Source organism: Puma concolor, chromosome E1 (assembly GCF_028749965.1).
Source record: "Puma concolor isolate L17-30 chromosome E1, mPumCon1.1.hap2, whole genome shotgun sequence".
Classification (NCBI taxonomy): Eukaryota; Metazoa; Chordata; class Mammalia; order Carnivora; family Felidae; genus Puma; species Puma concolor.
The window spans coordinates 15,566,218-15,591,437 of NC_141680.1; the positions used below are offsets into that span (position 1 = coordinate 15,566,218).

Genomic DNA, 25,220 nt, shown 5'->3' on the forward strand with positions numbered 1-25,220 from the left:
TTTTTTATTTTTCTTTCTTAAATTCTACACATGAATGATATAATATGGTGTTTGTCTTTCTCCTACTCAGTTCACTTAGCATTATACTCTCTAGCTCACTCCATGTCGTTGTGAATGACAAGATTTCAATCTTTCCATAGCTGAATAACATTCCATCGTACATATGTGCATACACACACACACCCCACATCTTCTTTATCCATTTATCTATCAATGGACACTTGGGCTGCTTCCATAACTTGGCTACTGTAAATAATACGGCAATAAACACAGGGGTGCTTGTATCCTTCTGAATGTTTTTGTATTTCTTTGGATAATACCTAGTAGTGCTATTACTGGATCCCAAGGTAGTTCTATTTTTAACTTCTTGAGGGAACCGCCATAAGGTTTTCCACAGTAGCTGCCCAGTTTGCATTCCCACCAACAGGGCAAGACAGTTCCTTTTACTCCTCATCCTTGCCAACACTTGTTTCTTGTGTTGTTGGTTTTAGCCATTCTGACACGGTATGAGGTGATACCTCATTGTAGTTTTGATTTGCATTTCCCTGATGATGAGTGATGTTGAGCATCTTTTCATGTGTTGGCCATCTGTACGTCTCTTTTGGAGAAATGTCTGTTTATATCTTCTGCCTGTTTTTTGGCTGTTGAGTTCTTTATATAGTTTGGATACTACGCCTTTCTTGGGTATATCATTTGCAAATATCTTCTCTCATTCCCTAGATTGTTTTTTAGTTTTCTTGACTATTTCCTTCAGTATGCCAAAGCTTTTTATTTATAAACTGTAGTCCTAACAGTTTATTTTTGTTTTTATTTCCCTTGTCTCAGGAGACACATTTAGAAAAATGTTGCTATGGCCAATGTCAAAGAAATTCCTGCTTATGCTCTCTTCAGGTCTCACAACAGGTCTTTAATCCATTTTGAGTTTATTTTCATGTATGGTGTAAGAAAGTGGTCCAGTTTTCCCAACACCATTTGTTGGAGAGACTGTCTTTTTTCCATTGTATAGTCTTTCCTCCTTTGTTGAAGATTAACTGATCACATACTTATGGGTTTATTTGTGGGTTTTCTTTTCTGCTCCACTGATCTGTGTGCCCATCTTTGTGCCAGTACTATACTGTTTTGATTACTACAATTTGTAGTATAACTTGAAGTCTGAAATCATGATACCTCCAGTTTTTTCTCTTTCAAGGCTGCTTTAGTTATTCAGAGTCTTTTGTAAACATTCCACACAGATTTGAGGATTATTTGTTCTAGTTCTATGAAAATTGCTACTGGTATTTCGACAAGGATTGCATTAAATCTGTAGATTGCTTTGGGTGGTATAGACATTTTAACAATATTTGTTCTCCTAATCCATGAACATGGAATGCCTTTGCATTTCTCTGTGTCATCTTCAATTTCTTTCATCAGGGTTTTATAGTTTTCAGGATCCGGGTCTTTCACCTCTTTCATTCAGTCTATCCTAGGTATTTTATTATTTTTGGTGCAATTGTAAATGGGGTTGTTTTCTTAATTTCTCTTTCTGCTGCTTCATTATTAGTGTATACAGATTTCTGTACAATGATTTTGTATCCTGTGACTTCACCAAATTCATGTATCAATGCTAGCAGTTTTTGGTGGAGTCTTTAGGAAAGTTTTATTTCTTCCTTACCAATCTGGATGCCTTTTATTTCTTTTTGTTCTGAGAGACCTTACTTACATAGAAAAAAAGAGCCTAGATTTTTTTTTTTTTTTTAAGTAGACTTCACACAGGGCTTGAACCTCATGACCTTGAGATCAAGACCTGAGCTGAGATCAAGAGTTGGATGCTTAACTGACTGAGCCACCCAGGTTCCCCAAGAGACTAGATTATTGATAATGAGTTTTTGTGATACTTTTTAGTTTTTCCATCATCTCTGAATTTACCAAGTGTCATATGAAATTGCATGGGAAAACTGCCCTTCTTTGACAATGTATCTAGTAATGGAACATTTTGAAATTTTAAAGTAAACTGTTTCTTAAATCGGTAGGGAACAATAACTGGAAAAAATAAAACTATACTTACTGGGGCTAAGTAACTGGAAAAAATAAAACTATACTTATGTGCTTCAAGAAATATATTCGAAAGAATCAAAAGATTTAAATATTTAAAGATGGAGCCATGTGCTTCAAGAAATATATTCGAAAGAATCAAAAGATTTAAATATTTAAAGATGGAGCCATAAAAATATACAAACTCCACTCCACCTAGTTCCACTGTTTCAAACCCATCTCAAGTCCCTTCTTCAGTATCATGCCTGCTTCTTCCAGTATCTTGCGGAATAGGACATGGTCATGGGATCATGCTGATCTCTTAACATTTAATTTCTATCACAACATAACCAACCTTTATGAGGTAACTAGAGTGATCAACTTACAGTGACAGAAAACACAACAGTGTTTAGTAGGGACTGGCAGGAGTAGGGAATGGGGGATTATGGTTTAATGGTTAGAGTTTCAGCTTGAGATGATGACTGAAAAAGTTCTGTAGGGGTGCCTGGCTAGTCAGTCCTGTCAGTGGAGCATGTGACTCTTGATCTCAGGGTTGTGAGATGGGGCCCCATGCTGGGTGTAGAGATTACTTAAAATAAAATGTTAAAAAAAAGTTCTGGAGATGGATGGTGGCGATACTTGCACAACTATGAATGCACTGAATGCCACCAAACTGCACTTAAAAGATGTAAATTTTTTTCTGAGTATTTTACCATAATTTTCAATAATATAACTTGCCTATTTACCTATTCTAGGTTGTACTTTTTTAGATATTTTAACATATGAGTTAAAGCATTATTTTTTTTTCATGCTAGGGATTTTTAAAAATGTTAATTCATTGGGGCGCCTGGGTGGCGCAGTCGGTTAAGCGTCCGACTTCAGCCAGGTCACGATCTCGCGGTCCGTGAGTTCGAGCCCCGCGTCGGGCTCTGGGCTGATGGCTCAGAGCCTGGAGCCTGTTTCCAATTCTGTGTCTCCCTCTCTCTCTGCCCCTCCCCCGTTCATGCTCTGTCTCTCTCTGTCCCAAAAAATAAATAAATGTTGAAAAAAAAAATTAAAAAAAAAAATGTTAATTCATTTTCGGGGTGCCTGGGTGGCTCAGTCAGTTGAGCATCCGACTTCGGCTCAGGTCATGATCTCATAGTTTGTGAGTTTGAGCCCCATGTAGGGCTCTGTGGTGACAGCTCAGAGTTTGAAGCCTGTGTGTGTGTGTGTGTGTGTGTGTGTGTCTGCCCCTCCCCCACTAGTGCCCTGTCTCTCAAAAATAAATGTAAAAAAACCTTTTTTAAAAATGTTTATTTTTGAGAGAGAGCACGCGCATGAATGGGGGAGGGGCAAAGAGACAGAAGAGGACAGAGGATCTGAAGTGGGCTCTGGGCTGACAGCAGGGAGTCCAATGTTTTCCCCTCTTATTTCAACTATTTGGAAATATTTTATATTTGGGTAAGTTGTCTAGCTATATACTTTGCATTTCTCTATTTTTTTCTTATCCTTACTGGAAATGGGGGTGAACAACTTAAATACCAAACTGGTATTTGAAAGGAGAGTGTATAAGGCATATGGTAAAAAGTGGGGTTGGGAGAGAGAAGATTTGATAGATTATTAGCAACTGCAAATGAAATACATATATTTTTTAATTATCTAAATTTAGACTGGCAGACATTTAAACGTGGATGACTAGGATTTTTATGTGTGTTCAGCGGGAGCTTCTGAACAAAGACCAGCTGAGTCCCTCCCAGTACTCTGGTAGCTGTTTCTCCAGCAGCCGTGACTCTAGTTTAGCTGGTTTACTGTAATCAACAGTATTTTGTGGGTTTTTTTTAAGTTTATTTATTTTGAGAGAGACAGCATGAGCAGGGAAGGGGCAGAGGTGGGGGCGGGGGAGAGAGAGAATTCCAAGCAGGCTCCACGCTGCCAGCTGTGGAGCCTGACACGGGGCTTGAACCCATAAACCACCAGATCATGACCAGAGCCAAAACCAAGAGCCAGACACTTAACCAACTGAGCCACCCAGGCACCCCATATTTTGTGTAATTTTGTTTGCTTATTAAAAATCCCCAACACCAAAGAACGCCTGCCTGGGTGGCTCAGTTGGTTAAGCGGCTGACTTCAGCTCGGGTCACGATCTCACAGTTCGTGGGTTTGAGCCCCGCACTGGGCTCTGTGCTGACCGCTCAGAGCCTGGAGCCTGCTTCGGATTCTGTGTCTCCCTCTCTCCCTGCCCTTCCCTCGCTCATACTCTGTTTCTCCCTCTCTCAAAAAATAAATAAACATTTTTAAAAAAGTGTAATGAATGTCTTGTGTGTGTTTACAGGTACTAAATCTGACGCCACACAGAACTACAGTATACAAGAAGCTACAGCAGTTATGCTAGCACATCAAAGTGGTTTTTTTTTTCTTTTTATTTAAGTTTACTTATTTTGAGAGAGCAGGAGAGAGTGCAAGCGGGGAAGGGGCAGAGAGAGAGAGCCAGAATCCCAAGCGGGCTCCGAGCTATCAGCACAGAACCTGATGTGGGGCTCAAACTCAGATCATGACCTGAACCAAGAGCAAGAGTCAGATGCTTAACTGACTGGGCCACCCAGGTGCCCCTAATGCCTTTTTTTCTTTTTAAGTTTATTTATTTATTTTGAGAGAGAGTGGGAAAGAGAGCGCATGTGCACAAGCTTGGGAAGGGCAAAGAGGGAGGAAAAGAGAGAATCCCAAGCAGGCTCCACTCTGTCAGCACAGAGCTCAATCCCCTGAACCGTGAGATCATGACCTGAACTGAAATCAAAAGTTGGACACAAAAGTGACGGAGCCACCCAGGCACCCCACTTTTTCTTTTTTTCAAGTAAGCTCCAGGCCTTGAGCTTGGGCTTGAACTCAGGACCCCAAGATCAAGAGTCGCGTGGTCCACCAACTGAGCCAGCCAGGTGACCCCAAAGCATATTTCTTTCAATAAAAAATTGACAGAATGTACTTTTTACATTTTAAGGGAGATTAGTAAGGAAGCAGATACAAAACAATTCCATGGGAGCTAAAAAGGATGGCTGATTTGAACTTGATGAGGTTGAGAACCAGAGGAGAGTATAAAGGGTGGGAAGCAAGGGATTTGTCAGGATTCAAAACGACAAGGTGATCAATCCCAAAGGCAAACTGCAGATCCCAGATAAAATCCAATAGGCGATCTAACTGTTATAATTTCTTATCAGTATATAATTTACTGGTACAGTCAATTACACTCATTGGATTCTCAGACTCAATAAAGCACAGTGTTTTTAACAAGACACCAATTAAGCTATATTAATAACAGCTATAATCTTTGAGTGCTTACTATGCACCAGGTACATGGTTAATCTTCAGGACTATGACAAAGGCACTATTACTATCTTCATTTAACAGATGAAAAAACTGGGTTAAAGAGGGCAAGTGACTTGCCCAAAGTCACACAGAGCTAGGAGGAGGCAGAATCCAGTCCTGATCCACGTTTGTCTGACCAGATCCACCCACTTCACCACCATCCAGTTAATTTTTAATTGTAAGCAACCTATTCTGGCAGCCCAAACTCTAGTTATATAGAACATAACTAATAACGGAAACATCTAAGTCACCAATCTTGTTAGGGCAATCTTAAACTCCTGCATTGGCCCACACTTGCAAATCTGGCACAGGAGACAAGAGACAGTCCTGAAACCAAATGGATGACAAGAGTCCTGGTGCATTCTAAATTGCAACAATCACCCTTCAATTTAATGCGCTACAACACAGCTGCTGACCACAAAACCCGAAATTAGTCCACGGCTAAATAAAAATCTTTCTAAAAACTGAAATTATACCCCCAAACAGCAATACAGAGAATCAACTGCTAATCTTCGGTTTTGTGCCACCTGCAAATGAAACCATCCCACTTAAGATGAATCAAGGTCCTAATTCTTATTAGACTCTTTTGCTCTGTGCTAGCTTTAACCACTGTCTCTGAACCAGGGGGAAATAGGACATTAAAAGACTCTAGCGGGGCGCCTGGGTGGTTCAGTCCGGTTAAGCATCTGACTTCAGCTCAGGTCATGATCTCACAGTTCGTGAGTTCAAGTCCCGCATCAGGCTTTGTGCTGACAGCTCAGAGCCTGGAACCTGTATTCTGTGTCTCCCTCTTTCTCTACCCCTCTCCCTGCTTGCACTCTGTCTCTCTCTCTCTCAACAATAAAACATTAAAAAAAAAGAAAAAAAGAAAAAAGAAAGAAAGAAAGAAGAAAAATACTCTAGCTTCTCAAGTTACTTGCATTTACACCTATCATTTCTATTATCATTATAATGGTACATTTGGCTGACTTAGTTGGTGGAGCATGCTACTCTTTTTCAATAACTTTAAAAAAATGTTTATTTTTGAAAGAGAGAGCGTGAGGAAGAAGGGGCAGAGAGAGAGTGAGACACAGAATCCAAAGCAGGGTTCAGGCTCTGAGATGTCAGCACAGAGCCGAACATGGGGCTCGAACCCACGAACTGTGAGATCATGACCTGAGCCAAAGTCAGATGCTTAACCGACTGAGCCACCCAGGTACCCCATGGAGCATGCTACTCTTAATCTCAGGGTCATGAGTTCAAGCCCCACATTGGGTACAGAGATTATTTAAAAAACTTTCTTTTTAAATATATATCAGGAGCACCTGGTTGGCTCAGGCATTTGAGCATCCAACTCTTGATTTTGGCTTAGGTCATGATCTCACAGGTGATGGGATCAAGCCCCACAATGGGCTCCACTCAGCACGGAGCCTGCTTGGGATTCTCTCCCCCTCTCTGTATCTCTCCCCCATTCATGCTTGTGCTCTCTCTCAAATAAATAAACATTAAAAAAAATTTTTAAAATATATAGTGGTAAATGAGCCACCAGCTGAGAAAAATTAGCTAACAACCACAGAATATACAGAGTAACAAAAACTCAATTTCTACTAGCAAGTACCTTCTTAATAACCAGAAAAAGAAAAAAAAGTCAACCCATTAGTTAAAAATTCCTGTTGGCATAATATGATTGGAATAAGGCTGAAAAAAGTTCCAACTTCTACCTTTCAATAATAAATAATGCTAGTAACTATGTATCATATAAGAAACTTAAGTCTAAGTAAAATGTTATAAACACTGTAAGTATGCAGTAGTAATATACATAGTGACAAAAATATATAGTGATAGATATGGGAGTTTAAAATCATCCAATCCAATATTATATGAAACATGAATTACGTTTGAAGTTTTATTTCTCATGTTTGGAAAATTCTGTTAAGTATCTGTACTTAATGTGGTACTAGTTCCAAACAATTTCAATGCACATTTTGTAATTCCTCTGCCTATTTCCCAGTTGGGTTTAGTCAATTAATTTCACAGCTCACCTGATATGTCACAGGTTCTGGGTTAAGTGCTTGGAGGATACAAATCTAACTTTATTTCCCTCCTCACTAGTAACAGTTTCCTTGCCTTCACAATAGACAATTAGAAACCATTTGTGTGAAATACACCACAATGCAATAGCCACTGTAACAAAGCTATTTCCACCATGGCCCAAGTAACAAAGTGTTATTGATCTGGTTACAATGAAATTCAATAGCAAATAATCCTGGACAGCAAAATCTTCCCTCATCCCTCTGCACTTTAACAGGCCCTGAAGAAAAAGAAGAGCGAGTGGAATGGCCTATTGAGACAAAGGAGTTTTTCAGCTAGTTCTATAGTCCTGACCCCAAGCGATAATTACCTTTCAACCCTTTCAGCTCCAGCTTTATCTCAAATACTTTTCCCCTGAAACACAAAATGTCCACAGCAACCACTCAATTAAATACAACATAAAAAAACATTAGAAATCTGGACAAAGGTGATAAAGTTGGGCACAATGATCTCTCCCTCAACCCTTCTGCATCCAAAGATTTCATAGAGATGCTAAACACTGTTTTGTCCTGAAAGCTTGAGAGGATAAGCAATGTGCTCATTTTAACAGAACTTTACTACTGCAAAACAAATGCGATGTTCCAATTTAAGATTTTAGGACTTTACCTACATAAGCTTCAGCTTTCCTTCTCCAATTTATTTATTTATTTTTTCAGTTTACTTATTCATTTTTAGAGAGAGAGAGAGAGAGGCAGAGAGAGAGGGACAGACAGAATCCCAGGTAGGCTCCACGCTGCCAGCACCGAGCCCAATGTGGAGCTTGAACTCACAAACCCAAAGCAGAAATCAAGAGTCAGACGCTTAACCAACTTAACCCAGGTGCCCCCTTCTCCAATTTAAAATACCAAATTACTATGTTTTGTATAGGTAAACATTAAAATCTAGAAGGGTCCATTTTTGGAAGAAGCACAATTAACCAAATTTTCCCACTTCTAAAAATCATACAGAGCATAAAGGAGAAAGAATATATACTCTACACACAAACGCCCCACATAGAGACTACATCTTTAGTGAAATGAAGGAGCAGAGAAAACCCATAAATTCCAAATTACATGAAAAGTGAAGCTCAAAACACCACAAATCAAGAAACCAATTGTAAGACAGAAGTGGCAATCATGATTTAAATATAGAAAATGTAATTGTGTAGATACTAGAATAAAACATGGGGCACGTGGGTGGCTTAGTCAGTTAAGTGTCAGACTTCGGGCTCAGGTGATGATCTCACGGTTAGTGAGTTCAAGCCCCATATCCTGCTCCCGTGCTGACAGCTTGGAGCCTGGAGCCTGCTTCAGATTCTCTCTCCCTCTCTTTCTGCTCCTCCCCTGCTTGCGTTCAGTCTCTCTCACTCTCAAAAATAAACATTAAAAAAAATATCTTTTTTTAAGTAACATTTGAACATATTCAATGGCCATAGTAAAAGGTAGAAGGTTGGTGGTGGCCCCTGGGTGGCTCAGTGGGTTAACCGTTCAACTTCAGCTCAGGTCCTGATCTCAGTTTGTGGGTCAGAGCCCCGCGCTGGGCTCTGTGCTGACAGCTCAGAGTCTGCTTGGCATTTTCTCTCCCTCTCTCTCTCTCTCTGTCCCGCCGCCGACCTCTCTCTAAGTAAATATATGTAAAAAAAAAAAAAGGGTGAATACTTTAATAACTTTGGAGTAAGGAAGGCCTTCCTCATTTTTTTTTAATGAAAAAAAATTTTTTTTTAGGTAGGCTCCATACTCAATGTGGGCCTGAACTCACAACCCCAAGATCAAGAGTTGCATGCTCTACCAGTTGAGCCAGCTAGAAACCCTTAAAGACCTTTCTAATGATGGTTCAAAATTCCAAAGTCATTTAAAAAAGACTGGAAAATTTAACCTCATAAAAACAGCAACAAAAAAATTGCTTGTGGCAAAAAGCCACCATAACCAAGTAAAGAAGGCTTTTTATAACTCATATCAGAGACAAAGGACTAATCTCCCTACTCTTTAAAGAACTGTTAAAAATGGAGAAGAAAAAGACGAACAACCCAAGAGAAAAATGGAGGATACACAGTTCACAGAGAATCAAAAGCCCTTAAATATTTAAAAGGATGCTCATCTTGCTGAGAATACAAATTAAACACTACACTGAGATCTCAGCTTTCATCTATGAGACTGGTGAAAATTCAAAAGATTGATAACGTACTCTGTTGGTACAGCTGAGAAGAAACTAGTACTTTCATGCACTGCTGGTGGGAATGCAGAATGTTACCATGCTACAGAGGGGAATCCTACCATATCTACCTACCACTGATGCATTTATCCACTGATCCAAGCAATCTTACTTCTGGCAACCAAACCACCTCTGTCAATATACCCACATATGTACAAAGTTACTCACTGCAGTACTGTTTTCATTGCTACAGCATGCAAACAAGCCATAATGTAACAAGGCTGGTTACACTATGGAACAGCTACACAACAGAACACTCTTTAATTGTTTTGTTTTGTTTTTTTTTATTTTTTTTTTATTTTAAAAAAAAAAAATTTTTTTTCAACGTTTTATTTATTTTTGGGACAGAGAGAGACAGAGCATGAACGGGGGAGGGGCAGAGAGAGAGGGAGACACAGAATCAGAAACAGGCTCCAGGCTCCGAGCCATCAGCCCAGAGCCCGACGCAGGGCTTGAACTCACGGACCGCGAGATCGTGACCTGGCTGAAGTTGGACGCTTAACCGACTGCGCCACCCAGGCGCCCCTGTTTTGTTTTTTAAATAAGGAAGATCTCTAAGTGTATATACATGGAAATATCTCTAAGCTAAAAAAAAATTTTAAAGCAGGATCAAAAAAGGGAAGGGGCACCTGGGTGGCTCAGTTGGTTAAGCATCTGACTTTGGCTCAGGTCATGATCCCACAGTTCATAGGTTCAAACCCTGTGCCAGGCTCTGCACTGATAGCTCAGAGCTTGGAGCCTGCTTCAGATTCTGTGTTTCTCTCTCTCTGCTCCTCCCCTCCTTGTGCTCTCTCTCCCTCTCTCAAAAATAAATAAACATTAAAAAAATGTTTTTAATAATAGAAAATTTTTAAAAAGGTTATCCTACCTTTTGTGTAAGCAAACTGGAGCACAGAATAAAAATATATAATATTTTTATTTGGTATATATTTGCATAAAGAAACACCCAAAGGATAAAAAGAAACTCCTAAAGTTGGTTACCTATACAGGTCAGCAGTGGATACAAACACGGCATTAGCCGGCGGCAGGGGTAGCAGTAAGATTTTCCTAAATATATAATTTTGTACTTTTCACTTTGGAAACATGTAATTATATTATCTATTCAAAAGTTGCAAGGAAATTAATGTTTATAAAAAACAGATGTCTGATTACCTTAATTATATTTCCATTTTTAAAATTATACAAGTTTGGGGGCACCTGGGTGACTCAGTTGGTTAAGTGTCCCACTCAGGATTTTGGCTCAGGTCATGATCTCATGGTTCATGAGTTTGAGCCCCACATCAGGCTCTGTGCTGACAGCATGGAACCTGCTTGGAATTCTCTCTCTCCCCCCTCTCTGCACCCCCCACTCATGCAGGCACACTCTTTCTCTCAACATAAATTAAAAAAAAATAAAATTATACATGTTTTAATGGACAAATATACTAACATGAATTAGACTACTTCTGATTATATATACACACAGAAACATTCCTATAATAGATTCAACTCACACACTCTATTAACTAAAATACAATTTTCGTAATAGGCAAAAATTTTGATATGAAGGTTAATCTTTGAAGGTCTGGGTACAATGGAAAGCATCTTCACCTGGAAATCAGGAATAATGAGTCTCATCTGTTGAAGTGACTCACCTGCTGTGTAATTTTTAACTTGCTCTGCAATCTTGGCCAAGTCACTTATCACCTCCTTCACTTTCATTCTGTCTTATGATTAACACAACTGATCTCTAAAACAGTTCCTTCTATCTCTTAACGTTCTGTGATTGTGCAGCAGGCCTGAGCATCTCAAACTTTCCTTTCCTTTCCATTAACTCCACTGAGGTGAAGACCAGAACTAAGTCCCAGATAGGAAAACAAGGACAGGATGCAGTTTGCTTCTAGCACAAAAATTACTGGGATCACATTTATCCTTCTTAAGCAAAAGCTTGACTAGTAATTTTTGATTAATGATAAATTGAAGAATTATGCTTGATAAGTTTAAATTTAGACAGTGAATTAGTGTACTTTAGTAGAAACCACCTAAGCACCTTTCTTTATTAGGACCAACAGAAACGGTTTAATTTTAACCAGAACAGTTATTTCTCTAAGTTAAAAACAAACACCTATTGGGAATGCAAGCTGGTGCAGCCACTCTGGAAAACAGTACGGAGGTTCCTCAAAAAACTAAAAATAGAACTACCCTACGACCCAGCAATTGCACTACTAGGCATTTATCCAAGGGATACAGGTGTGCTCTTTCGAAGGAACACATGCACCCCCGTGTTTATAGCAGCACTATCAACAAGAGCCACAGTATGGAAAGAGCCCAAATGTCCATGGATGGATGAATGGATAAAGAAGATGTGGTGTATGTATACAATGGAGTATTACTCAGCAATCAAAAAGAATCAAAAGAAATCTTGTCATTTACAACTACGTGGATGGAACTGGAGGGTATAATGCTAAGTGAAATTAGTCAGAGAAAGACAAAAATCATATGACTTCACTCATATGAGGACTTTAAGAGACAAAACAGATGAACCTAAGGGAAGGGACACAAAAATAATATAAAAACAGGGAGGGGGACAAAACAGAAGAGACTCATAAATATGGAGAACAAACTGAGGGTTACTGGAGGGGTTGTGGGAGGCGGATGGGCTAAATGGGTAAGGGGCATTAAGGAATCTACTCCTGAAATCATTGTTTTACTACATGCTAACTAATTTGGATGTATATTTTAAAAAATAAAAAATTAAATTAAAAAAAAAAGAACAAACCAAAAAACCAAACACCTATTTAATTTCCTACTGTGAAATCAATTGGGAAAGAGAAAGAAATACATAATGGAAAACTTTAAATAAGGTAAGTCATATACAGCTTTTGGCATCCTTTATACTGACCAGCTGAAAAGTCATTTTTAATTTTTGTATGTGTATATTTATTTTTGAGGTGCAGGGGAGAGAGACAGAAGATCCAAAGTGGGCTCCATGCTGACAGCAGAGAGCCTGATGCAGGGTATGAACTCATAAATCGTGAGACCATGACCTGAGCCAAAGTTGGACACTTAACCAACTGAGACATCCAGGCACTCCCATTTAAAATTTTTAAACATGTTTATAATTAAAATAGCTAATAAAAACTATTAACTTAATAAATTATATAAGCTCTTAAAATTATTCCATACATTTCCTTAAACATATATATTTCTCATAAATTGTGTCAGAAATTCTTTTCCAAATATTCATGACTGATCATCATCTCTTCAGATTTAGTTAAATAATTAACTGATGGGGCACCTGGGTGGCTCAGTCCGTTAAGCGTCTGACTTCGGCTAAGGTCATGATCTCATGGTTCACGAGTTTGAGCCCCATGTAAGGCTCTGTGCTGACAGCTCTGAGCATGGAGCCTACTTTAGAGTCTGTGTCTCCCTCTCTCTCTCTGGCTCTCTTCCTCACACTCTGTCTCTCTCAAAAACAAATAAAAACATTAAAAAAACATTAAAAAAATTAACTGATAATGAAAAACAAATAATCCAATTAAAAATGGGCAACAAACACGAAAAGACATATTTCCAAAGAAGACATTCAGATGGCCAACAGACACGAAAAGATGTTCAACATCACTCATCATCAGGGAAATGCAAATCAGAATTACAATGAGATGTCACCTCACACCTATCAGAACGGCTAAAATCAACAACACAAGAAACAACAGGTGTTGGTGAGAACGTAGAGAAAAAAGGAATCTGCATGCATTGTTGGCAGGATTGAAAGTTGGTGCAGCTACTGTGGAAGACAATTGGGAGGGTCAAAATATTAAAAATAGAACTACCAGAACAAGTGCCAAGAAGAGAGAGCTGGGAGGTGACCAAAGCCACATAATATCAATGGGGAAGGTCACTGGAACAGCAATACAATGCAAAAACCGGCTAAGCTAAAGTGAGAGTGACCAGGCTCATTTTGGATCCCTATTTATTGAAGTATTTTAATCAGTGAAAAATCTACTCTGCTCACAATGCTCTTCAGCAGTGCACACTGGGGAATACTGTGCTTCTCAAAGCTCTACCCATCCCATGAACAAAGCATGTGGAACATGAACAGGCCGAGATATTTTCAAAGCTGGACAAATGACTGGAAAACCCCGTGCAGGAACTATGTACCTAGAAAGCCCAGTCGGCTTGGAAACCACCTGTCTAATCAAAAATCTGGAAGAACTCAATAGCTCTTTAGCACAGTGGAGGAGGACTGGAAGAAGGAGCCACAGGGAAAGACGATGAGTTAAGTTTGCTTTATGGAAAAAGACATTTTTCTAAGTTTCATTATAAACTGTCCAATTTCTTTTCTGGTATTTATGGAAAAGTTAGAAGTAAATGAAGTAAAGGCGTTGCTAAAATTTTTCATACAAGTTTAATGTCATATTTTAAATTTCCTTTTCATTGGACATACTTTCCTCTTACAGTAAGTGTGCCGGTAGCAATCCCCTGTATTGTTTTGTAAGCTCAACAGCTGATAAGGCATAACTTTTTTCATTAGAAGAAATCTCATATTTACTTAGAATCTTTATTTGGGGAGGAAAAAATGTTTTGATATCATGAAACAGATACGATCACATTAAGTGAATATTTATTTTTGATGGCATATATTAAAAATTAATTAAATTTTTTTCTCTGATTTAACCAATTACAAATGGAAATAATCAACAGTCTGATTAGGGGCAGACTTTATCAGATTAAAGTCTGCATCTGGGGCACCTGAGGGGCTCAGTTGGTTAAGCATCTGGCTCTTGATTTTGGCTCAGGTCATGACCTCACAGTTTGTGGGGTCAAGCCCTGTGTCCAGTTCTGCACCAACAGCATGGAGCCTGCTTGGAATTCTCTCTCTTTCTGAAAAATAAATAAATAAACCTAAAAAAATAAAGTGCATTAATAAGCATGTTAACACGTAGAAAATAAAACTTAAAAATTCAAAAAAAAAAAAAAAAAAAAAGAATAAAACTCCCATATGATCCTGTATTTCCACTACTGGACATTTACCCAAAGAATATGAAAACATTAATTCGAAAAGATATATGCACCCCTATGCCTATTGCAGCATTATTTACAATAGCCAAATTATGGAAACAGTCCAAGTGTCCATTGATAGACGAATGGATAAAGAAAAGGTGGCATTATTCAGCCATAAAAAAATAAAATAAAATCTTGCCATTTGCAACACCATGGATTGAGCTAGAGAGTACAAGGCTAAGTAAAATAAGTGTGTCAGAGAAAGACAAATATCATCTCACTCATATGTGGAATTTAAGAAACAAAACAAATAAAGAAAAAAAGGGACAACTCGGAAAACAGACTCTGAACTATAGAGAACAAACAGAGGGTGGTGGGTGGGAAGATGGATAAAAGAGGTGGGGATTAAGAGCACACTTATCATGATGAGCACTGGGTAATGTATAGAATTGTACACTATATTTTACACCTGAAATCACTATATTGTACGCCTGAAAATAATAGAACACTGTATGTTAATACAGTAACTATATGTTACTGACTTCACCATAGTGTGAAGTCAGTAAACAAATGTCTACACTGAAAAATAAAGAAAGAACAGCATAAATGTTATTTAAAAATATGGAAATAAATATGGGGAAAAATATGGAAGAAATAGCTTAAAATTTGAAAAGACTGCCTTTGGACAGGAGTTAGAGGCCAAAGAAAAATAAGGCAGGGAAATGTTATTTACTTGGTTTTGTTTTAAAGTGTACACAAAACCATTTGACTTTTTTTTCAAGTTTATTTATTTTGAGAGAGAGCGTGCGTGTGCATCCATGCAGGGGAAGCACAGAGAGAAAATCCCAAGTAGGCTCTGCGCTGTCAGCAGAGCCCGACCTGGGGTTCATTCTCACGAAAGGTCGGACCATGACCTAAGCCAAAATCAAGAGTAGGATGCCTAAATGACTGAGCCACCCAGGCACCCCAGAAAGTACTCTGAATGGAATAAAACTTGTAACACCAGAATGTGCTTGACATTGTTAAAGCAGTGCTTAGGGGTAAATTCGTAACATCAAATGCCTCTAATTTTAGAAAAGAAGAAAGGTCATAATCAATGAGCCAGCATTCATCTAAAGAAATGGTGAGAAAGAACATATTAAGCCCAAAATAAACAGAGGAAAGGAAACATTAAAGATCAATGCATAGGGGCACCTGGGTGGCTCAGACCATTAAGCACTGAATCTTGACTTCAGCTCAGGTCATGATCTCACAGTTTCATGAAATGGAGCCCCAGGTCATCTGACAGCGTGCAGCCTGCTTAGGATTCTCCCTCTCTCTCTGCCCCTCCCTAGCTTGTGCTCTCTCAAAATAAATAAATGAACTTAAAAAAAAAATGTTTTTTAAATCAAAGTAATACAGAAAATATAAAAAGAGGAAAAAAAATCAATGAAACCAAAAGGTGGTTCTTTGGAAAGATTAACAAAATTGATAAATCATCTAGCCAGACTGATCATGGGGAAAAAAAAGAATACAAATTATGAATATCAAGTATGAGAGAAATGACATCACTACAGCCTTTCACAGACACCAAAAGGCTAATACTACATTTATTTGATTCAATCTGATAATTTCTGCCACTTAATTGGGGTTTTTAGGCTACTTACCATTATTTATTTATTTAAAAGACTTTACTTTTAAGTAATCTCTACACCCAAAGTGGGTCTCGAATTTATAACCTCGAGATCAAGAGTCACATGCTCTACTGACTGAGCCAGTCAGGCACCCCAAGACTATTTACTTTTATAGAGGCCAATAAACCCAACAACTTAAATGACATGGTCAAATTTCTTAAAACACAATCTACTACAGCTCACTCAAAAGGGAACAGATTATCTGGATAACCCTATACGTATCTGTTAAAGAAATTGCATTTGTAGTTTAAAAACCTTTCTAAAAAATATATCAGTCCCAGATGGCTTCACTGGTAAACTCTACTGAACATTTAAGTAAAAAGTAATAATTCCACATGAACTACTGTAGAAAATTTAAGAGGGAACACTTTCTAATTCATTCTGTAAGGCCAGGATTACTATGACAACAAAATTAGACAAAAAGTATCACAAGAAAATAATAGACAAATGTCCCTCATAATATAGATGTAAAAATTCTACACAAAATCAAGTTGGTTTGTTAAATCAAGCAAATTCAGAAAATGAGATCCAACAATATATAAAAAGTATTAATAGATCGTGATGACATAACATATCCCGGAAACCACAAATTGGTTTAGCATTCAAAAATCATTGAATGTAACTCACCATATTAACCAATAAAAAAGAAAAAACCATACAATCATCAATAGATACCGAAAAAAACACTGGACAAAATATTCACCATCCTATTCCTGATACAAACCCTCAGCAAACTACGAATTAAAAGTAAACATCTTCGGGGCGCCTGGGTGGCGCAGTCGGTTAAGCGTCCGACTTCAGCCAGGTCACGATCTCGCGGTCCGTGAGTTCGAGCCCCGCGTCGGGCTCTGGGCTGATGGCTCAAAGCCTGGAGCCTGTTTCCGATTCTGTGTCTCCCTCTCTCTCTGCCCCTCCCCTGTTCATGCTCTGTGTCTCTCTGTCCCAAAAATAAGTAAACGTTGAAAAAAAAAATTTTTTTTAAAAGTAAACATCTTCATAATGATAAAAAAATACATATGAAAACCTACAGCTAACATAATACTTAATGGAAAAAGACAATGCTATCTCCCTAAGACCAGGAGCAAGACAAAAACAACCAGTAAGGCTAAATATTTTTTGTTATGTATTGGCTATTTGTTTTGTTTTGTTTTTAAGTAAACTCTGCCTCCAATGTGAAGCTCAAATTCATGATCCTGAGATCAAGAATCACATACTCTACTGACTGAGCCAGCCAGGTGCCTCTATCAGTCTCATCTTCTATAAGTATTTTATCCTAGTTTAAGTTTACATACCTTCCTACTTTTACCATGTGAAATTTTATTTCAATGTAATCATGTAGTCATTGTGAATTATCCCAATCCGTATGCAGCCCCATCCTCTTTATTATTTTTGATGGTTTCATTTTCTTTTTTAAATGTTTATTTTTGAGAGAGACAGAGACAGAGACAGAGTGTGAGGAGGGGAGGTGCAGACAGACAGGGAGACACAGAATGCAAAGCAGGCTGCAGGCTCTGAGTTGTCAGCACAGAGCCTGATGCGAGGCTTGAAGTCATAAACTGCGAGACGCTTAACCAACTGAGCCACCCAGGCACCCTTATTTTCTAATTTTTAAAACAAATCTGGAAATTTATTTTGGTGAACAGTGAGGCTTTACTTTTTTTTTTTTCTTCCTAAAGTAGGTTCTATGCCCTGCATAGGGCTCAAACTCATGATCCTGAAATCAAGAGTCACATGCTCTACCGACTGAGCCAGCCAGGCACCCCTTTTTATTTAACTAATTATTTTTAATTTTATTTTTATTAGACTTGGTAGAGGAACAGATGAGCCATTTCTTTTAACAGGGTCAGTGATTTACAATTCTTTGTCTTTTTCTAGAATTATCATTGTCTCTCGTTTAAAGTAATTAAATCATTCTTTCATTGTGCTTTTCTATGTATTTTCACAAGAAAATAAAACTCATTATCAACAGATACTCACTGTTTAGGAAGTACTAGGAATCTCTCTTAACCTAAACTATAATTGCACTGGCGGAATCTGTCTGATACAACTATTTTGGAATGTGGGAGTCTCCTGAAGGCTTGCAACTTCCAGGAGAAGATCTGGATGGCAAATTACAGTCAATTCCAGCTCTTAGCACAGTAACAGCTACCTACCTCTGGGCCCTCAGCTAAATGGCAGGCAGCTAGCTGTGCACCTTTTCCTTTTTTTCTCCCCCATGTGTATTTATTTTTGAGAGGGAGACAGAGCGTGAGCAGAAGGGCAGAGAGAAAAGGAGACACAGAATCCGAAGCAGGCTCCAGGCTCTGAGCTGTCAGCACAGAGCCCAAGGCAGGGTTTGAATTCACAAACCGTGAGATCATGACCTGAGCCAAAATCGGATGCTTAACTGACTGAGCCACCCAGGAGCCCCTGTGCACATTTTCCTAAAGCATTGTGCACACAGTTCTGGAGAAACGAGGTAGGCAAAAAGGACCCTGTCCTCCAAATACTGGGGATCTGTGCTCTGAAAGCTGCTTCTGATCACAGAGGTGCAAAAGGGTGGGTGGCCACTGTTTTGCATTTTATTTAATAAAAATGAAAAATAAATAAAAATAAAAGTTAGGCATGAGGGACACAACAAAGAACAAAATATGGTCTGTACCTTCAGGGAGTTTATTCGTGGCCTGGCAATAAACACAGAAATTATTTTAAAAACTACTGGGTGTGGTGAGCTATCAAAAGAGTACCAATTACACGCTTTACATTTTTTATTTATTTTTAAATATTTTATTTTTTACTTTTTTTTTTGAGAGAGCGAGCGAGAGAGTGACAGTGCATGAGCAGGGCAGGGGCAGAGAGAGAGGGATAGGGGGACAGAGGACCTAGAGCGAGCTCTTCACTGACAGTGGAGGCCAATGTGGGGGTTGAACTCATGAACTGTGAGATCATGACCTGAGTGAAGGCAGGCACTTAACCGACTGAGCCACCCAGGTACCCCTGAAGATTTTATTTTTAATAACGTCTACACCCAATGTAGGGCTCAAACTCACAACCTCGAGATCAAGAGTTGATTGTTCTACCGACAACCAGGCGCCCCTGCTTTACATTTTTTAAAAACAAAAATAAAATAAAAACAAAAATGTGCGTAAGAATGATCTTAAGAAAGTACATTTGTCAGGGCACCTGGGTGGCTCAGTCGGTTGAGCTTCCGTCTGCAGCTCAGGTCACGATCTCATGGTTTGTTGAGTTTGAGCCCCACACAGGGCTCTGTGCTGACAGCTTGGGGCCTGGAGCCTGCTTCAGATTGTGTCTCTTTCTCTCTGCCCACCCCCCAACTCTTCCTGTTGGTCTCTCTCTCAAAACTAAATAAAACATTTTTTTAAAAATTAAAAAAAAAAAAAAAAGAAAGCACACTTCTCATTAACACTTCAATGTATTTGTTATTTTTAATCTATTGTAAGTGGGACTTTTTTCTATTCTTTCATTTTCCCTCTTTTCCTAATGCAAGCTTGTGATATTGTGATACATAAGAAATATTTTTTTGACCTTCATTCATGGTTCCTGGCACAGAGCTCTCAAAACCCTTACAACTTCCTAAGTAATAAGAGGAATTAAGGGTATCTTATTTATAAAAAGCCCATTTCAACCACACCTAAGTATCAACACAGTGACTTCTGTAAAGCTCCTAACAATGGGATGGTTGCCAGGGGAACCAACCATGTGATGAGAGTTGGAACTTTCAGCACCCACTCCCCACCTCTGGGGAAAGGAGAGAGGTTGGAGGTGGAACCAATCACCCAACAACAATGATGTAATCCAACATGTCTATGGAGGCCTCCATGCAAACCCAAAAGGATGGGGTTTGGGGCACTTCTGTTGGTGAACACATGGAGGCACTGGGAGGACAGTGCACCCCGAGAGAGTACGGAAGCTCTGTACCCCTCCCACACACCTTGTCCAATGCACCTCTCCCATCTGGCTGTTCTCTGAGTTCTGTGAACCGCTCTAGCTCATTAATCTAATGGAACCTGAGGAGGGGATTGTGGGAACCTTCAATTACAGCCAGTTGGTCAGAAGCAGAGGGAACTACCTAGACTTTTGACTGGCATCCGAACTGGGGTTTGGCGGTGGTGGAGGGGTGCGGAGGCAGCCTTGCGGGACTCTGTCTTTATCTGTGGAATCTGAAGCTAACTTTGGATAGGTAGTATCAGAACTCAACTGGCACTGTAGGACAACCGGCTCTCGTCCACAGAGAATTAGAGACTTGCTTAGTGTGAGACAAACCCCACACTTTTGGTAACAGACAAGCCAGAAGTATGAAGGAAGTTGTGTGTTGAGAAAAACAGAGAGAGTTTTCCTTTTGGAGTCCTACCATCATTTCTTCCGTACTAAAAAACCTGAAAGAATAACCTGGTTCCTAAACCTCCAAATCATGAGTTTTAGTAAGACTAACAAATCAAACTGAAACCAAATGGTAGAATTCTGGATCTATAAAGAGGTATTCTATCGAGTGCTACAACCTATAAAAAAGCCTTTTACCTTCATTATAGGGCACGGGATTGCCAATCTTTAATCCAACTGCTTCGGCTGATTTCAAAATGTCTAACTCCATCAAAATAATTACTCTCCTACAAAGGCAAAGAAATAGAAACAAGTTAGAAAAAATCAATTCAGAACCTTTCAAATGACAAGCTACTTAAAAAGCTCTCCCCCAATAATCATTTTGATAAAACTATTTCCGTTTGTCAACAGGTTTTCATTACTGAATAACTTGAGAAATATATGGTATCAATTCCTGTGTAAATATTTCCCTTAATCTTTCACTGTATCATTATCAAGGCTTTTTATGATTGCAGGATTTTCATTTTCCATCTAGTCCTTTAATTAAAATGCAGTGCCCTTACCACAAACCGTGCCATCAAGGAGTAAATGACACAATCAGAATTTAGATTAAACACAATAATATATGGCACAACAACAGATGATCTGTTCTCAGAAACATATACCCATCTAAACAATTACCTTTTCCCAGTGAAAACCATTACAACTGTAGCTATTTTTTAATGTAATTATGATCTAAGAACTTATAGTTCTTTTACCTAGCTTTAACTCTAATTAAAACCTTTCAATAACTTCCCAAGAACCTTAGCCCAAAACTGAAACCTTTCACATACCCTACAGGCTCTGTGAGATCTGGTCTTGCTGATCTCTTTCTAGTTCACCTCATACCGCTTCCCAGAAACACTGCTCTCCAGCAGTTCTGTTTGCTTTCAATTCCTGGTATATGCCATGTTTTCTCTTGCCACCCTCTCTCCTGCCACAAAGCCTTTGTATATGCTGCTCACTGACTGTGATGACCTTCTCTCATTCTGCCGTCAGCTAGCACTCATTTTTTGCTCTCATCTCAAATATCATTTCTTTTTTTTTTGTAAAGTTTATTTACTGGGGCACCTGGGTGGCTCAGCTGGTTAAGTGTCCCACTCTTGATTTCAGCTCAGGTCATGATCCCATGGTTCACGAGTTCAAGCCTCATGTAAGGCTTTGTGCCAGGCATGGAGACTGCTTGAGATTCTCTCTCTCTCTCTCTCTCTCTCTCCCTCTCCCTCTGCCCCTTCCCTGCTCTAAAATTTTTAAAAATTAAAAAAATTAAAAATAGTTTTAAATGCTGTATCACAAGACACCATAAGCAAGTTATGATAAAGTGGGATAAAATATTTGAAACAGCTAAAAAGTAGTTGATATCTCTGGTTTACAAAGATCTCCCAGGAAACAAAAACATGCACAAAGTACATATATAAAAAGCTATTCAGAAAAGAACTACAAAGAATAAACAAGTACCTGAAAAGACATTTGAGCTCACGAATATGGAAATGTAAATTAATGATAATTAACAATTATTTTTAAAAATTAGTAGCATACAGGCACCTGGGTGGCTCAGTTGGTTAAGTATCTGACTTTGGCTCAGGTCATGATCTCACAGCTCGTGAATTCGAGCCCCACGTCGGGCTCTGTGCTGACAGCTCAGAGCCTGGAGCCTGCTTTGGATTCTGTCTGTGTCTCTGTCCCTCCCCCACTCGCACTGTGTCTCTCTTTCAAAAATAAACATTTAAGGGGCGCCTGGGTGGCGCAGTCGGTTAAGCGTCCGACTTCAGCCAGGTCACGATCTCGCGGTCCGTGAGTTCGAGCCCCGCGTCAGGCTCTGGGCTGATGGCTCGGAGCCTGGAGCCTGTTTCCGATTCTGTGTCTCCCTCTCTCTCTGCCCCTCCCCCGTTCATGCTCTGTCTCTCTCTGTCCCAAAAAAAATAAAATAAAAACGTTGAAAAAAAAAAAATTAAAAAAATAAAATAAAATAAAATAAAATAAACATTTAAAAAAAATTAGTAGTATCCAATATGTTGACAAGGTTAAGGGGAACTTCCTTCCTTCCTTCCTCCCTCCCTCCCTCCCTTCCTTTCTTTTTCTTTCTTTACAGGTTTTTGAGATATCATTCACATACCACTCCATTTCCCCACCCATGCAGAACCACTAATTTGTTTCCTTGGATTTGTTTATTCAGAAGCACTCTTACACAAAGTTACTGGGTGTATTAATTGGTATATTTTCTGTTAAGAGATGTCGTTTGACCCCCACAACACTAACTCAAGCAATCTGCTCTTCAGAAGTAATAGCACGAACACATAAAGATAAATTTGCAAGGATGATTGCTAAAGCCCAGTTTGGAATAAAGCTAAATGTCCATCAAAAAATTAAGGGGTAAATAAGCTGGGATGTATGGACACAGATTGTCAACAGAGGTAGGAAAGAGTACAAGACATGCCACCATCGTGAGATGGTAGAAAGAGGCAAAGCCCGTGGGACTGAAACTCTATCCCTGACTGTAGAGAACCAAGCCTAAGTTGTTGCACTCAACCCCAGCACAGCACTCCATCTTCTCCCATAACCATACCCCAGAGGACAGAAAAGTGGATAAAAAGAACCACTCAAGCACTCAAAGGTAGCCTGGAGTGGAAGATAATAGATCCCAAGTGGGAAGGTTGGCAAAGAGATGTATCCAGCTTAAACTATGTCGGAGCGAATATGAAGTCTGACAGAACCATCCACGTTAAGCATGAAAAAGATAAAAAGAAATGACATGGCAACAATGCAACATGCAAAAATGTATAAAAATACGAGGAACAAAAAAGGCAGAGACAATTAGAGAATCCAATCTAGAAGAAAGCATAAGCCAAGAAAGGGAATAATACTTCCCAAGAGAGATTTGGAAAATAAGACTAAGAATTCAATAAAATAAAACTCAAAAGATGAGATGAGAGATTGAGAAGAAAAAGGAACTTAAGACAAAAACAGAACAAAAGTAATACCATTATACATCTAACACTTAAAGATTATAAACACCAAGAGACAGCAAGGAGAAAGCTAAAAACTGAACTACTAGTATGTTGAAAAATCTTGACTTAATCCAACATATGCATTAGAAAATAAACTAAAACAAATTGAAGACACAAAGGGAAGACAGTTATCCACAATGTAAATAAAAACTAGAACCAAATGAAATAGAAAACAGCATTAAGGAATAACACACAGAAAAATTGAATTGAAAAGAAATAAATCTGCAGACTGAAAGGGCATACCATGGACCAGAAAAAAAAAAAAAAAAAAAAGGAAGAACAATGGACATTAAGACACAGCCTGGTTAAAGGGCACGTGGATGGCTCAGTCAGTTAAGCGGTTAAGCATCCTACTTCAGCTCAGGTCATCTCACAGTTTGAGTTCCAGTCCCACATCGGGCTCTGTGCTGACAGCTTGGAGCCTGCAGCCTGCTTCAAGTTCTGTATCTCCCTCTCTCTGCCCCTCCCCACTCATGCTCTGTTTCTGCTCTTTCAAAAATAAACATTAAAAAAAAAAAGACATAGCCTGGTTAAGTCACTGAACTTGAAACATAATGAAAGAATTTTTCGATAATCCACAGAACCTATTTAAGTTTTATCAACTGTCTAAATGATGTCCTTAATAATCCAGACCAGGATCACTTGTTATATTTAATTATCAAATCTCTTAAGACTCCTTCAATCTGGAACAGTCTTTCAGTGTACACAATTTTTTTACTTTCATGCTTGAGATTTGAAAATCAGAGGTCACTTATTTTGTAGGATATCCCTTAATTTACCTGAGGTTTCTTCATGATTAGATATAGATTGTGTATCTTTCGCAAAAATATACTATTAGTGATGCTGTGTTATTCTCATTGCATCTTATCAGGTAATACACGATTTCTATTTGTCCCATTACTGGTAATGTTAACCTTAATCACTGGAATAAGGTACTGTCTGCCAGGTTCCTCCACTATGAAGTTGCCTCTGTTCCATTTACTATTAGTAATTATGTTGTGGGGAAGTACTTTAACCCCATAAAAAAACCTGTTACTCTGCAAACTTTCACCACTTGTTTCAGCATCTGCAGTAGACTGAATCCCCCACACCAAAAGATATCCATGTCGTAACCCCTGAAACCTGTGAGCGGGACAACAAAGGACTTTGCAAATGTGATGAAGTTAATGACTGAAATGGCAAGATTATTCCTGAATCCTCAGATGAGCCCTAAAAGAAATGGCATGTATCCTTTAAGAGGGAGGCAGATCTGAAACAGACAGAAGGCAATGTGACCATGGAGGCAGAGACTGGGCTGATGCAGCAAAAAGCCAAGGAATTCTAACCACCACCAGAAGCTGGAAGAGGGAAAGAATGGATTCTTCCAGACAGCTTCCAGAGGGAGCATGCCCCTGCCAACACCAGGATCTCAGCCCAGTGAAACTGATTTCAACTTCCAACCTCCAGGGAGAATAATTTCTGTTGTTTTCAACCACTAAGTTTGTGTTAATTTGTTAGAGCAGTCAAAGCACCCATTGATGTTTCGTGCATGAACTAATATTGTGATGATTACCAAATGGCGACTTTCTATTCCATCATTCCTTCT

General features: G+C 38.9%; 1 protein-coding gene across 2 annotated transcripts in view; it reads right to left on the reverse strand.

The window, feature by feature from the left end:
* The window catches only part of RPA1 (replication protein A1), a 74,346-nt gene that overhangs the window by 24,295 nt on the left and 24,831 nt on the right, over positions 1 to 25,220 (reverse strand). For both annotated transcript variants that reach the window (XM_086686347.1, XM_086686348.1), the window contains one exon: positions 20,787 to 20,875. In XM_086686347.1, coding sequence (XP_086542473.1) covers positions 20,787 to 20,875 — 89 coding nt within the window. The remainder of the gene's footprint in view (positions 1 to 20,786; positions 20,876 to 25,220) is intronic.